At 47.5% G+C, this 12559-nt stretch overlaps 1 protein-coding gene across 3 annotated transcripts in view; it reads right to left on the bottom strand.

The window, feature by feature from the left end:
• The window catches only part of fbn2b (fibrillin 2b), a 64318-nt gene that overhangs the window by 14017 nt on the left and 37742 nt on the right, over nt 1-12559 (bottom strand). For all 3 annotated transcript variants that reach the window (XM_080876788.1, XM_080876789.1, XM_080876790.1), the window contains exons 10-39: nt 12297-12449; nt 10698-10892; nt 10453-10596; nt 10158-10277; nt 9931-10056; nt 9730-9852; nt 8836-9111; nt 8669-8722; nt 8463-8588; nt 7941-8066; nt 7724-7843; nt 6361-6498; nt 6183-6233; nt 5952-6077; nt 5642-5869; nt 5442-5567; nt 5219-5347; nt 4974-5099; nt 4732-4857; nt 3901-4023; nt 3699-3824; nt 3320-3445; nt 2935-3057; nt 2060-2182; nt 1853-1978; nt 1650-1772; nt 1437-1559; nt 1128-1289; nt 974-1042; nt 766-891 (exon numbers count right to left, since the gene is read on the bottom strand). In XM_080876788.1, the coding sequence (XP_080732914.1) occupies nt 766-891; nt 974-1042; nt 1128-1289; nt 1437-1559; nt 1650-1772; nt 1853-1978; nt 2060-2182; nt 2935-3057; nt 3320-3445; nt 3699-3824; nt 3901-4023; nt 4732-4857; nt 4974-5099; nt 5219-5347; nt 5442-5567; nt 5642-5869; nt 5952-6077; nt 6183-6233; nt 6361-6498; nt 7724-7843; nt 7941-8066; nt 8463-8588; nt 8669-8722; nt 8836-9111; nt 9730-9852; nt 9931-10056; nt 10158-10277; nt 10453-10596; nt 10698-10892; nt 12297-12449 (3963 nt within the window). The remainder of the gene's footprint in view (nt 1-765; nt 892-973; nt 1043-1127; nt 1290-1436; nt 1560-1649; nt 1773-1852; nt 1979-2059; nt 2183-2934; nt 3058-3319; nt 3446-3698; nt 3825-3900; nt 4024-4731; nt 4858-4973; nt 5100-5218; nt 5348-5441; nt 5568-5641; nt 5870-5951; nt 6078-6182; nt 6234-6360; nt 6499-7723; nt 7844-7940; nt 8067-8462; nt 8589-8668; nt 8723-8835; nt 9112-9729; nt 9853-9930; nt 10057-10157; nt 10278-10452; nt 10597-10697; nt 10893-12296; nt 12450-12559) is intronic.

Below are 12559 nucleotides of genomic sequence, written 5' to 3'. Positions count from 1 at the left end.
TACTCAGTAAATGTAACTGAGTAAATGTAATTAGTTACTACCGGCCTCTGTAATTAACATATATTGTACAGGCACAGTGGTGAGACTCATTTTAAGGACGTGAAAAGAAACAGAAACAACACTGACGAGTGGCTGTGTACAGGATTACTGAGTAATTACTGTGTAACTCAACTTACTGTAAGTGTTTGTGCTTGAATGTTCACGTGTGTGTGTGTGTGTGTGTGTGTGTGTGTGTGTGTGTGTGTGTGTGTGTGTGTGTGTGTGTGTGCGTGCATTTAGGCAGCAAATGAATACAAAATAAACACATTAAAAACATCTTGACTTTACTGTTTATCTGATGAACAAGAAAGGAAGTGACTCAATAAATAAAAACGATGCAGTCGTACAACTGAAAGAACTCTAATAAGAGGAGGACGGTTGTCAGACATCCTCAGCAGGCGACGAAGAAGAAGGACAGGAGGGACGGGACACGCTCCATCATCACATGACCCGGGCTCAGGGGACGACTGCATGTTTACCTCATATGTTTATATCAAGTGTGATTAATACTAATATTTAAAAATAACTGCTAAGGTTTCTCCTCACACCTGTTCACTTATTTCAATTCTTCAACTGCAGTTTCTCATTGGTTTGTTTTCAGAGTAGCTGAGTTTATCTGTGCATGTTTCCTTGGTTACAGCAGACGTACACCCTGGTGTAGCTCTGACAGGAAGTGTCTATAACGAGGGGCAGGATTTTCAGTGTAACTGTGATTTCAGCTCTCACCTTCACAGATGCGAGTCTCTTCATTGAGGTAGTACCCTGGTGGACACTCACACTGGAAACTGCCAAATGTGTTGACACAGTTTCCACCCTGGCAGAGGCCTGGAAGCTCCTGGCACTCGTCAATATCTGGAAAAGAATTCGCTTTGTTACATCCATCAGTGACACCAACGTGTTGTCTTTAAACACAGGACAGAAAACAACGTTTTACCCTCCAGGATGACCGTGATGGGGTTGGGTCTGAACCCTTCTCCTCCCGGACACAGAGTCTTATAGTCGGCTGCAGACGAGACAGAGACACACATGCAGGTTTGCATTTGGAAATAAACACTGTAAATAAATGAAGCGAGTGGGTCTGTGCATACTGGAGTTGAGCAGGGGGCACAGTTCACAGGGGTTTCCCCAGGCGACCCCCTCAGAGCAACAGCAGGAAGCTCGGGTCACACCCACTCCGATCTCTGCGCTGCAGGAGATTCCTCCATCGCCGCGGGCGAGGACATCCAGGAAGCAGTTCCCAACACGGGTGTCTGAAAAAGACACCGAACGGCAGCGAGTCCAAGAATGAAACGAGCAACATTTTGGGCGGCGCACAGATATGTTAAACACATTAAACTTCATTATGCTGTGTGACCCATCCTGGCACAGAACAAACTGCATTTCTCAGTGTGACTCACCCACGCAGCCCACTCCTGTGGGGTTTAGCTCAAAGTCAGGTGGACAGTTGCACAGGTAGCTTCCTGGTGTGTTCACGCAGAGTCCATTGATGCAGTTAACAGGGTCCGCACACTCGTTGATGTCTGCGTTGACATGCAATCAGAAAACTTGTTCATATAAATGGAAAAAGCAGATGAAAGAAACCATTAATGAGCTGAGACAGAAGCACAAACCAGTGCAGTTTCCTCCACTGCGGTCCAGTTCGTAGCCATCGTCACACACGCAGCGGAACATCCCTGGAAGGTTCTGGCACGTTCCAAACACGCAGATGTTCTGGAAGTTACACTCATCGATGTCTGTGGGGAGGACACAAGTTTGGGTTTTTGTCTTTTGGACACCACCTGTTTGGAAGGAAAACGAGTAAAGTGAGCAGCACCTTGGCAGGCCTTGCTATCTTCTGTAGGAGTGAAGCCCATCTCACACTCGCAGCGATAGCCTCCCGGGGCGTTCAGACACTGGCCGTTCTCACACAGGTTCACATTGTCTGCACACTCGTCCATGTCTGCGAGAGATATGTTAAAAACTTACTGTGCGCTGGACACGCAGTCGCTGGCTTTAATCGGGACAGCTCCAACAGTCTTACCGGAGCATGAAAAGCCATCTCCGTTGAAGCCCTCTTTGCAGGTGCACCTGTAGGATCCCGGCGTGTTGACGCAGTCTGCGTTGGGATTGCAGTTGTGGTCCTCTGCAGCACATTCGTCTTCATCTGCAGGAGACAGAAGTGGAAAGCTTCACGTCAGCATATTCTGGATTTAACGAGGTAATTGTATTCCTTCTAGGGGTGGGGAAAAAATCGATACTGTGTAGCATCGTGATATTTTGTTTGCTAATAATGTATCGATGCAGGGACGGCAGAAATCGATATTTTGTTACAAAAAAGTTTTTGTGCTCTGACTTCAGAGCATGTTGATCCTTTTTCTGAGCAACAATCCTGACACTGTCCAAATGTGTTTAACTGTTTTTTGGCAGCAATAAACACGACAGTTTACTTATTTTAATTTAAGACATGTTTTATTTTAATTACGTTTAAAACTTTTTTATTTAATGTAAAATTATATTTTGTTTTAATTTACTTTCAAATTCTTCAGTTGCTGAAGGGGCTGCATAGTTTTCATATTGCATAGTTCAGAATAGCTGTAATTGTACCAGATGGTTTCAGTTAAGTTGGACTAGACTGTAATACAAACCGTTCAGTTTGTCAACAATAAAACTGAGATGAGAGAAAGACTGAGTGTGAGACTTTGATATTAGATAAAATGAATATTGATAAAGTTTACCTTTATGGACAGAATCTGAATACCGCAAAATATTTTAAAAAATTGCAATAATATCGTATCGTGCGTTAAGTATTGTGATAATATCGTATCGTGGGATGTTTGGTGATTCCCACCTCTAATTCCTTCTATGCTCTTTCGAACCTGATGCCTCCACATAAACTACACAGTAATACCCACTCACCCACGCATTTGATGCCATCTCCCACCCAGCCGTCTCGGCAGCGGCATTTGAAGCTTCCGGGAAGGTTGACGCAGGCGGCGTGCATGTCACAGTTATGGGATCCGATTTCACACTCGTCAACATCTGGAAATATTCAGAGTTCAGTTAAGCAAAGAACAGGCAGTTTGTTTTCTAGCCCGGTACGAAGAAGAAGCAGGCAGCACTAATAATGTTGGTTTACTCGGGTGAAATTCTCCTTTATTTAAGGAAAGGACAACTCTGACCAGGTCTTCACTTTGAATGAATAATTTCTGAACTCTGGATCGGGAACTCTTGTATGCATGAACGAGCTGACTCAGAGAGTCCCGACAGAAGCTCAGGCCGCTCAGCTCGGCCTCTGATGTACCTGTGCAGCCCGTCGATCCCTTTTTGACAAAGTATCCCATCTGACAGTGGCAGATGAAGGAGCCTTTGGTGTTCTCACAGTCACCATGGAGACAGATGTTTGGGTTCAGATCGCACTCGTTCACATCTGAGATGGAGAGATGAAGATTATACATGAATGTTCTCACCGTGGAGATTAGAGTGACACAAAATGAGAGTGACAGTGGAAGTCCCACAGATGCTGGGCAGCCACAGAAAGCTCATCTATATTTATAAACACGTCAGAGACTGAATGAATAAATGAAGGCGGCAGACGAAAAAGACACAAAATCACAAAAGAGGGAAACGGATTTACAGATCAAGACGCCAGCGTTGGCTTCACACTCAAATTATAGGCCTACCGATACAGGTCCTCATATCCATGGAGGCCATGAACCCATCGAAACACAAGCAGCGATAGTCTCCAGGGATGTTGCTGCACTGGCCTCCGTCGCAGATGTCTGGAGTCTCCTCACACTCATCGATATCTGACAGCACAGGCAGACCGTTCAGTCTCCACACGCAGCGACGCAGTAACATTTCTCCTTCATGCTGTCTCTTTACCTGCACAGGTCCTGAGGTCAGGCATAAGTGCATATCCCTCGCTGCAGCTGCACTCGTAGCTGCCCTCTGAGTTGGTGCAGTGGGTCTCGCAGCCTCCGTTCATGATGGTGCACTCATCGATATCTGCAATGAGAGGTCGCAGCTATGAATGAAAACACGCATCGTCTGTGTTATTCGGGCGTTTGGGTTTCTAAGTGATTAAAGTTCATGTTCTGTCATAGTTTTATTTTATGTTTTCAGTTCTGTTATCTTCTGATGTGGGGCTTTGGTTCCTCCAGTTCTAGTTCTCTTCGTTCCCTTTAGCATTCCCATTCTCTTCCTGCAGTCTCATCTTTGTGGAAGTCCTCCTGTTCAGTCGTGTCTCTCTTCCTGTTTTATTTTGGTAAGTGTGTCGTGAGCTGAGTGTCGCTTCCTGTCTTGTTTGGTTTGTTGTCTGCAGCTGTGTTCCCACCTGTTGCCTCGTTACTCTTTGTATAAACGGTGTCAGTCTCCCTTTGCGCCCCCACTCATGTTTCTGTCCTGCGTGATAATCATTAAAGCTTGTCTCGGTTATTTCTCTGCTGCATCCGCGCCGCAGATGACTGGACCCAAATGGCTGCACAGCCTTAAACAGTCTGGTTCTTTTGTGAACTTTTCTACTCTAGCTGAAGACTCGCAGCACTTCATACAACTTCTTCTTCTCTGGTGTACAGACTGGAGGATCAGCCGGGGAACGACCTCCAACCTCCTGATCAGTAGATGACCTGCTCCGCCTTCTGAGCTCCCATCATCTTTGCTGTTGCTGCTGCCTCGCTTTCACACGCCCTCTAGTATGACTTTAGCTCTACTCACCGACGCAGCCCTGTCGGTCCGGTGTGGCCTGGTAACCGGTGTCACAGGAGCACTGGTAAGTTCCCATCATGTTGACGCACTGGCCATTCTTGCACAAGTTGTCGCTCAGCTGGCACTCATTCACATCTGAACCAACAACAAGGTGCAGAGACTTTAAAATGATACGAAACTGTTTTTGGTTAATTATTAAAGACGTCTTAGGAGGATGAATGAATGCACTGGCAGCGTGACGCATGCCGCACCTTCGCAGGCCGATCCATCTGTGCTGAGTGCGTGTCCAGGGGGACATTCACACTCGTAGCTCCCTTCTGTGTTCAGGCAGGTTCCTCCTTGACAAAGCAGTGGGTTTCTCTCACACTCATCGACGTCTGTGAGGCAAAAGACAGCAGGACACAGAGGAAGTCAAAGGGAAAAGCTAAATATCGGCTGGACTGACGTCACTTTCAGTGTAGCGTCTCAAAACTCTCTGAGCGTGGTTCATCCGTACCCATGCAGTTCTTCATCATCATGAAGCCACTCTCATAGCCCTCAAAGCATTCGCACTCAAAGCTGCCGGGCGTGTTGACGCATGTACCGTGACCGCACAGGTCGGGAGAGATTCGGCACTCGTCGATATCTGAAACACAAACACAGAACGAGTGCTCGCTGCGTGCTCGTTACAGGAGACGGTGACGTTGCGCTTAGCTGCGGCCTGCGCCCGTCGTTCACACCTGTGCAGTTCCTCTCGTCGGAGGTGAGAGCGAATCCGTTGTTGCACCGACACCGGAAGCTGCCGATGGTATTTCTGCAGGTGCCGTAGGTGCACAGACCACGGAAAACCTTACACTCGTTCACATCTGAAAACAAACACAGAGAACGTGAAGCAAAAGAACGTATGGAAGCTGTGCATATTCAGGAAGCGGAGAGTGACCTTTGTAGAAGGGTCTGCCCGTCAGGATGTCTCCTCTGTTGGCAAAGCCATGTCCTCGGGGACAGATGGCTCTGTACTCAGGTGAGCCCTGTGTGGGACACTCCTCACAGTCGACACCCCAGGCAGCACCCACTGAGCAGCAGCACATGTCCAGACGGTATCTCCCAGGCACCGGCTCGCCACACTCATCCTCGTGCCACTTCAGGTAGCACTGCTCACTGCGCATGTCTAGAAAAATTGAAAATGAAAGTCATCTGTCCCAGAACTCTGGAAGAAAGGATGGTGTCTGATTTCACGGCAGTCCTCTTACCCACGCAGGTGCGCCCAGAGCTGTCCAAGGTGAGACCTTCGGCGCACTCGCAGCGGAACGAGCCCTGGGTGTTCACACAGCGGCCATTTTTGCATACTCCGGGGAACACCTCGCACTCGTTAATGTCTGCATTTGGAGAATCAAAACAATATTTTGAAGCAATCCTCAGGCACACGTTACAGGAAGTAATGATTCCAGGTCAGTTCTCAGTTAGACATCAGATGTTCTCACCTTCACAGACGAGGCCCTTCATGCGAGCAAATCCCCGGGAACAAGCGGTGTCTGAGAACCACGAGAAATCAAGATGTGATGTAAAGTATTTCTATGAAGCAATAGTTTGGTTTATATTTGATTTAATAAACTGCCACACGTATGTAGCTGTAATTAACACATCTACGAGTCTACGGACCGATCTCGCAGGGTTCACACGGGCTGCCCCACGCAGCTCCCAGCGTGGAGCAGCACTCAGACTTTAGCGTGGCTCCGTTGATGTTGACTTCACAGCGGTTGTCCTGAATCGTAAGCCAGCAGGTACTCTTCATGCTATCTGTAGAGCCAAAGAACAACAGCGTGAGGAAAGTATCGCTGTCGCAGTGACAGCTTTGCTCTAAAAGCACACGGAGTCGCGGTCTTTGAGATTTAGGAGACAGATTCATATTCTAGTTTCAGTTGGGCTTTTAGTATTTTGTAGCACATCTGACTTGGTTACTCCCAGTTCCTGTTCCCTTTGGTGTCCAGCCTGCTCCCAGTCTGTCGTGTCCTGACTGTCCCATGTTGGTAATAGTTTTAATAATGTGAGCACCATGAGTGGGAGACGCCCTACGATGAGTTGAAAGATGAACTTGTTCTTTATTCCTGTATCACTTTGTGTGTCACCACGCCCTCCCCTCCCTGCACTCTCTGCTTTTGTGTCCCAGTATTTTTATTGGCCCCGTATGAAAAAAGTCTGCTCGTGTCTCGGTTGTTTCCTGTTTTATTTTGATAGTCTCCTGCTTCGTGTGCTTTATGTTTTGTTTCGCTTTCCTTGTCTCAAAATGAGGGAACAGGTCACAGCTGCGTTCCCTCATTTTCCTCCGTGTGTTCATGTCTGCGTCTCCCTCTCTGTGAGTCTGTCGTCGTGTTTGCCTCTAAAGTTCTTTCGTTTGGATTTCCAGTTACGTTCATGTGTTGTGTTGTTTTGTTGTGAGGCGTCTGCAGCAAAGCTGCTCGGAGTTTTACTCTGAGTCTGTCGAGCCGTTTGGGCCTTTTCCTTCCTGCCTCACAGCTGAATAATAAAACCTTTTCCTCCTCCATCCTCCACAGGACGGGCTCTCAGCATAGCCAGTTGGACTCAGCCAGAGGAACCAGAGACGAGCACAACCGGCTCATGTGCTGTGCATGAGCATTCATTCAATGACTCATTCACCCTTCCAGCTGTAGTGATGGCATGTAGCTTCTTCAGAGAGATTTCCAAAATAAAACCTCTTAAAAATCGTCGTTTTAAATCTGTGGCAGATTTCTCTGAGGTAAAGAATCAAGGCCAGGCATGCAAGTGTTTATCTGAAAAGTCTTTTTGTGTGTTGCTGTGTCTGTGAGACCATCTGAGGATGATAATCCTCCTGGGTCGCTCCTGAAAACCTCAGCGTTTGTTTACAAAAGTGGAGAGCAGACGTGGACTAAAATCACTCGAAGGAAAAGAAATTATTGGTGTAATTGTCTCACACAAGCTGTGTCTTGGACCCCGCAGCGCTTCCTTAATTTGCACTGACCATTGAGGAGGAGCAGGATCTTACCCACGCAGATGGTGTTGGTGGAGTCCAGCTTGCTGCCGTGGGTGCACTCGCAGTGGAAAGACCCAGCCACGTTACGACATGCGCCATTGATGCACGGGCTGGACTCACACTCATTGATGTCTGGAACACAGGCGAGCACACAGCTGAGGTCAGAGCTGGTTCATCATCATTGTTTGACACACACACATTGTTATCGTGTGTGTGTGTGTGCGCTCACCTTCACAGGTCTCTGACTCCGGCTTGAAAACAAACCCTTTAGGACAGAAGCATGTGTAGGAGCCAGGAGTGTTTCTGCACTGGCCGTTGTCACAGAGCAGACGGTTCACCAGACACTCGTTGATGTCTGCCAGAAAGAGGAAACAGAGTGCTGTTTGGTCACTGCGTCCAAACAGGAGTAATGCAAAGAAACAAACATGCAAACCATCAGAACCTGTAATGTTTACCCTCTGACATGTACCAGCTGAGCTAACGTTAGCTGCTCTAGCTCTGTAGGCCTGTCAGTATCGTACAGAACTGAACAACAGCTTATATGAGTCCAACACATTCATGTTTGTGCAGTGATTTAAGCTGTTCACTTATTTCTTTTTTGACATTTTCATGTATCTAACAGCTGAAACTGCAAAAGTAGAAACGTTGTGGTCAAAAATGAGTTTCTATACGCTGCTACTCCACGTGGCTCGCACCGAAAGCACAGCTAACTTTGAAAAGCACAGTTACGAACCACTTCAGACCGACTCACCGACACAGTTCTTGCCACTGGTGTCAGACTCGTAGCCAGCGTTGCAGATGCAACGGTAGCTTCCCCTGAGGTTCTCGCAAATGCCGTTCTGGCAGATGTCCGGGTCCAAGGCGCACTCGTTGATATCTGGGAAACATCATATTTTATTCAGATGATGCTGAAGATTTTTTAACGACACTGTGGTTACTTTCAAACTTCCTGCTCACCCCTGCCATCAGCTGTGATGCCAATGCCACTGCTGCACACGGCCTGGAACTCAGCTGGGCAGAAAGGATGTGATGAAAATTAGATTTGTGCGAGCTGAATGTTCGGCTTCGTTATCATTTTCAGACCATAACTGCTAATCAAGTGTAAGATGAACCAAAGAGGGTACCTGAGTTTCTGGCAGGGCAAGGTTGGCAAGGCTCCCCAAAGCCATGTTCCGGATTGGCACAGCAGCACTCCGACTTGGTCACTGCACCTGGGAACGGGCGCGAGCACGTGCCCATCTTGATAGCGCCGTAGCAGGTGGTCCGCATGTGTGTGTCCACACACACTCGACCATCCACATCGACAGCCAGGCCCGGTGGGCACTCGCAGCGGAAGGAGCCCTCGGAGTTGATGCAGCGGCCGTTCATGCAAATGCCAGGTGTCTGACACTCATCGATATCTGACAGAGAGACGGTGCCAATGCATCACATCGGGTCACGCTCGGTTTGTCATACAAGACTATAACAACCAGAATTACAACCGGTTTCCTCCAGAATGATTTATTGTTTGCATTACTCTCTCACAGCTGCTTCAAATGTTCTTTTCGTGCATGCAGAGTTATTTTGTTCTATTTCGTTTTATTCAAAGTAGCCTGCTGTATGCAGCGATGAAAAAAGAATAGTGTTGGTTTAGTTTGATGTTTGCAGAGTCTGCAGGTACATGAAGACAGAACAAGGTCACTCAGAGTTTAGATGATCTGGTTTAGCCGTGTGTGTTTTGGCCGTGCGAGCGCTCTGTACTATGGTACGATCGTCATGGGAATGGCGGCTCCTCTTGAATGTTGAAGGCAAAATCTCTCGACAGAGATTCGGAAATTCATCAATCTTTCTTTTTCTGGGCTCTGCATAAAAGCATTTTGGGGGAAGCCTCAAATACTCTGACTACTGAAGCAAAACTTCAAAAGGTCAACGGAGAATCTGCAGAATTTCAAACAACACCAAATCTGTCATCGCCGTTTTGAAGCAGAACGTCTTCGGCTGACTGTTAGTCTGCGTTTGTACTTAATAAATCGACATACCGGTGCAGTAGCGCCCGCTGGGTGCAAGTGCAAAGCCAGGCTTGCAGATGCACTTAAAGCTGCCGTCCTCGTTGATGCACATGCCGTTCAGACACATGTTGGTGGTGGCACATTCGTCGTGATCTAGAGCGGACCGAGAGGAAACGTTCATAGAGCTGCCGGCTTATGTGAGCTTCAGCCGTCTCTGGATTTGCTCCTTACCAATGCAGTTCTTTCCATCAGGGGTGAGCTCAAAGCCAGCATTACAGATGCACTGAAAGCTTCCTTCAGTGTTGACGCAGCGGCCATTGCGACACATCACTCCATTCACAATACACTCATCGATATCTTAAAAAGAAGAAAGACGGCTCCTTAAATGCTCTCTGAAAGTAAAAAACTTGAAAGGAAAACACAGATTTTATGATGTGACTTTGTTTTCACAGACATACCAATGCAGGCCTGTTTTGTGGGGGTTCCCTGATACCCCTCGTGGCACTTGCAGTGGTATGATCCATCTGTGTTGACACAGTCTCCATTGACACATGGATTACTCACACATTCATCCACGTCTGGAGCGGGAAAATAAGAGCACATAAAAGGTCAGAATAAACACGAACACCACGCTTCACATTTCAGACCCACGTTTGAATCAAGTTCCTTAGACTGGCAGAAGATGGCAGTGCAGTGCATGCAGTTAACTGCGGCGCTGCATGTACCCTCCACAACATGCAGCGTGTTTCTTACCAATGCACTCCCCACGAACATCCTGTTTGTAGCCCATGTTGCACTCGCAGCGGTAGCTTGTCGGCGTTGGGATGCACCGTCCGTTCAGACACAGGTTGGTAAAGTGTTTGCACACGTCCACTGTTTCATTCACAGTAACGGTGCCTGAGGAGACAAAACGGGCCCGTGAAGCAGACAGCACAGACACAAAGTCTGTCATCTAAATCTCCTTTAAAAGAATCATTCAGATGCACAGAGGGACAGACTTATGTGCTGGACGGTTCCCCCGTTGTTCCCAAACGTTCCTCCTCCATTGTTCCCAAACGTTCCTCCTCCGTTGCCGATCCCTCCGTTACCGTTGCCATTGGGGAACTTGAATCCATAGGGGTAGTGTCCATTGTGGTGTTGAGAGAAACCGTGTACTTGAGGAACGCCCACAATACACAGACGCCTGAACTCATCTGCCAGAGAAAGCAGAGCACAGATCAGAAGATCCCAACAACTGTTTGATTCAGAGAGCCAAGAAAAACCATTTACGTGGATTATTACAGCGATGTGGACTGAGAGGCCTCGACCGCTTAAAGCTGCAGCGTGGATCCACCTGAAATATCCGCTTCCTTCAGCTGCAGTGAGGCCATCGAGTAGAACCTGACTGAGTAATATGATGAAAACGACATGCACATAATAGACATGCAGCTATGTATGCACACGTGCTTTTTAGCAGGTAACATGGACGAATGTTAACCTCTTAGTTTGGGAAGTCCCGATAAATCAAAGCACACGAGCCGAAGTTTAACGGGGGAAGAGAGCGAGCACTCTGCAACAGAGTCTGGGTCACATGGTCTCACGCAGCTTGAGCAGGGGGATGATGGGTAATTATGTCCACATAAGTCCTTTCCATGCTTCTTTGTTTGCTCTTTGTTCATGACATCATGCTCATCAGTGGATGATGCCCTTACCTTTATGTCAGAGCTGCAACACAAACTCAGCCTCACGCTTACAGCGTCGTTTAGTTTGACTGTGCTGAAGGTGCTGGAGGGTTTTTCCTTATTTTAATCTCATATGTATCTCACAGAATGAGCCAACATGTATTTTTTATTATCAGCTTCTCCTAAAAACTCTCTAAGAAGCGTTGCCAACATGGTGTAGCTGAAGTACAGACGGGAGGCAGAGCCTCCAGCTTCCAGACCACAGCTCCCAGTTTGGGTTTGGGAGAAGGACGCCCTCTCTACCTTTATGATGAGGCTTTTTTAAAGCTTACAGTCAGAGCTGGAGCAGTCATGCTGCAACAGGCAGCTGCTGGGGGATTCCCATGATGCACTGGGTGTTTCTTTATCAGTCACCTTTGTGTTTACGCAGCTCTCTGCATTTAATCAGTAGTTATTATTATTGTCTGGATCGCTTCCACAGCGTGTCTGTTGTCCTGTCCCCTCACACCCAACCAGTCACAGCGATTCTGTTTCAATTCAACTTTATTTACACAGCACCAAATCACATCAACAGTCGCCTCAAGGCACTTTCTATTGTAAAGTAGAGCCTACAATAATACATACAGAGAAAAACCCAACAATCATATGAGCAAGCGCTTTGGCGACAGTGGGGAGGAAGAAACCTCTGGCAGGACCAGGCTCAGGAAGGGGCGGGGCCATCTGAGAGAAGGAAGACCTCCCTGGGCCAGGGTCTCTTCCTGTTTAAAGGGAGGTTTTCCTTCCCACCCTTGACAAGTGCTTGTTTGTAGCGGGTCATTTGATTGTGGAGTTTTCGCTCCATTATTGTAAAACCTTTTCCTCACAACACGAAGCACCTCGAGGTGACCTTGTTGTGTCGGTGCTATATGAATACAAATGAGCTAAACATATACTCACCAGAGCCTCTGACGGGGCACATCTCAGGGATCTGCCCTAAAGCCCAGCATCGTCCCGTCTCACAGCAGCACTGCATCTTGGTGTACTGACCAGTCAGATCTGCAGCACAGCGACCGTTTGCCAGAGCAGAGAAACAGGTTCCCGCACGCTGATCTGAAGAAAGAGAAGAATATCAGGTTGCTGAAAATACAGCAACAACTTAAAGACTTCATGCAAACAGGACAGCAAAACAAAGCTTTGTCGCAGGCCGCTGAGTTACGATT

Source organism: Rhamphochromis sp. 'chilingali' (genome assembly GCF_963969265.1).
Source record: "Rhamphochromis sp. 'chilingali' genome assembly, chromosome: 3".
In the NCBI taxonomy this organism is placed as follows: domain Eukaryota; kingdom Metazoa; phylum Chordata; class Actinopteri; order Cichliformes; family Cichlidae; genus Rhamphochromis; species Rhamphochromis sp. 'chilingali'.
The sequence above is the reverse complement of the archived record's forward strand: the minus strand, read 5'-3'. Positions and strand labels throughout refer to the sequence as shown.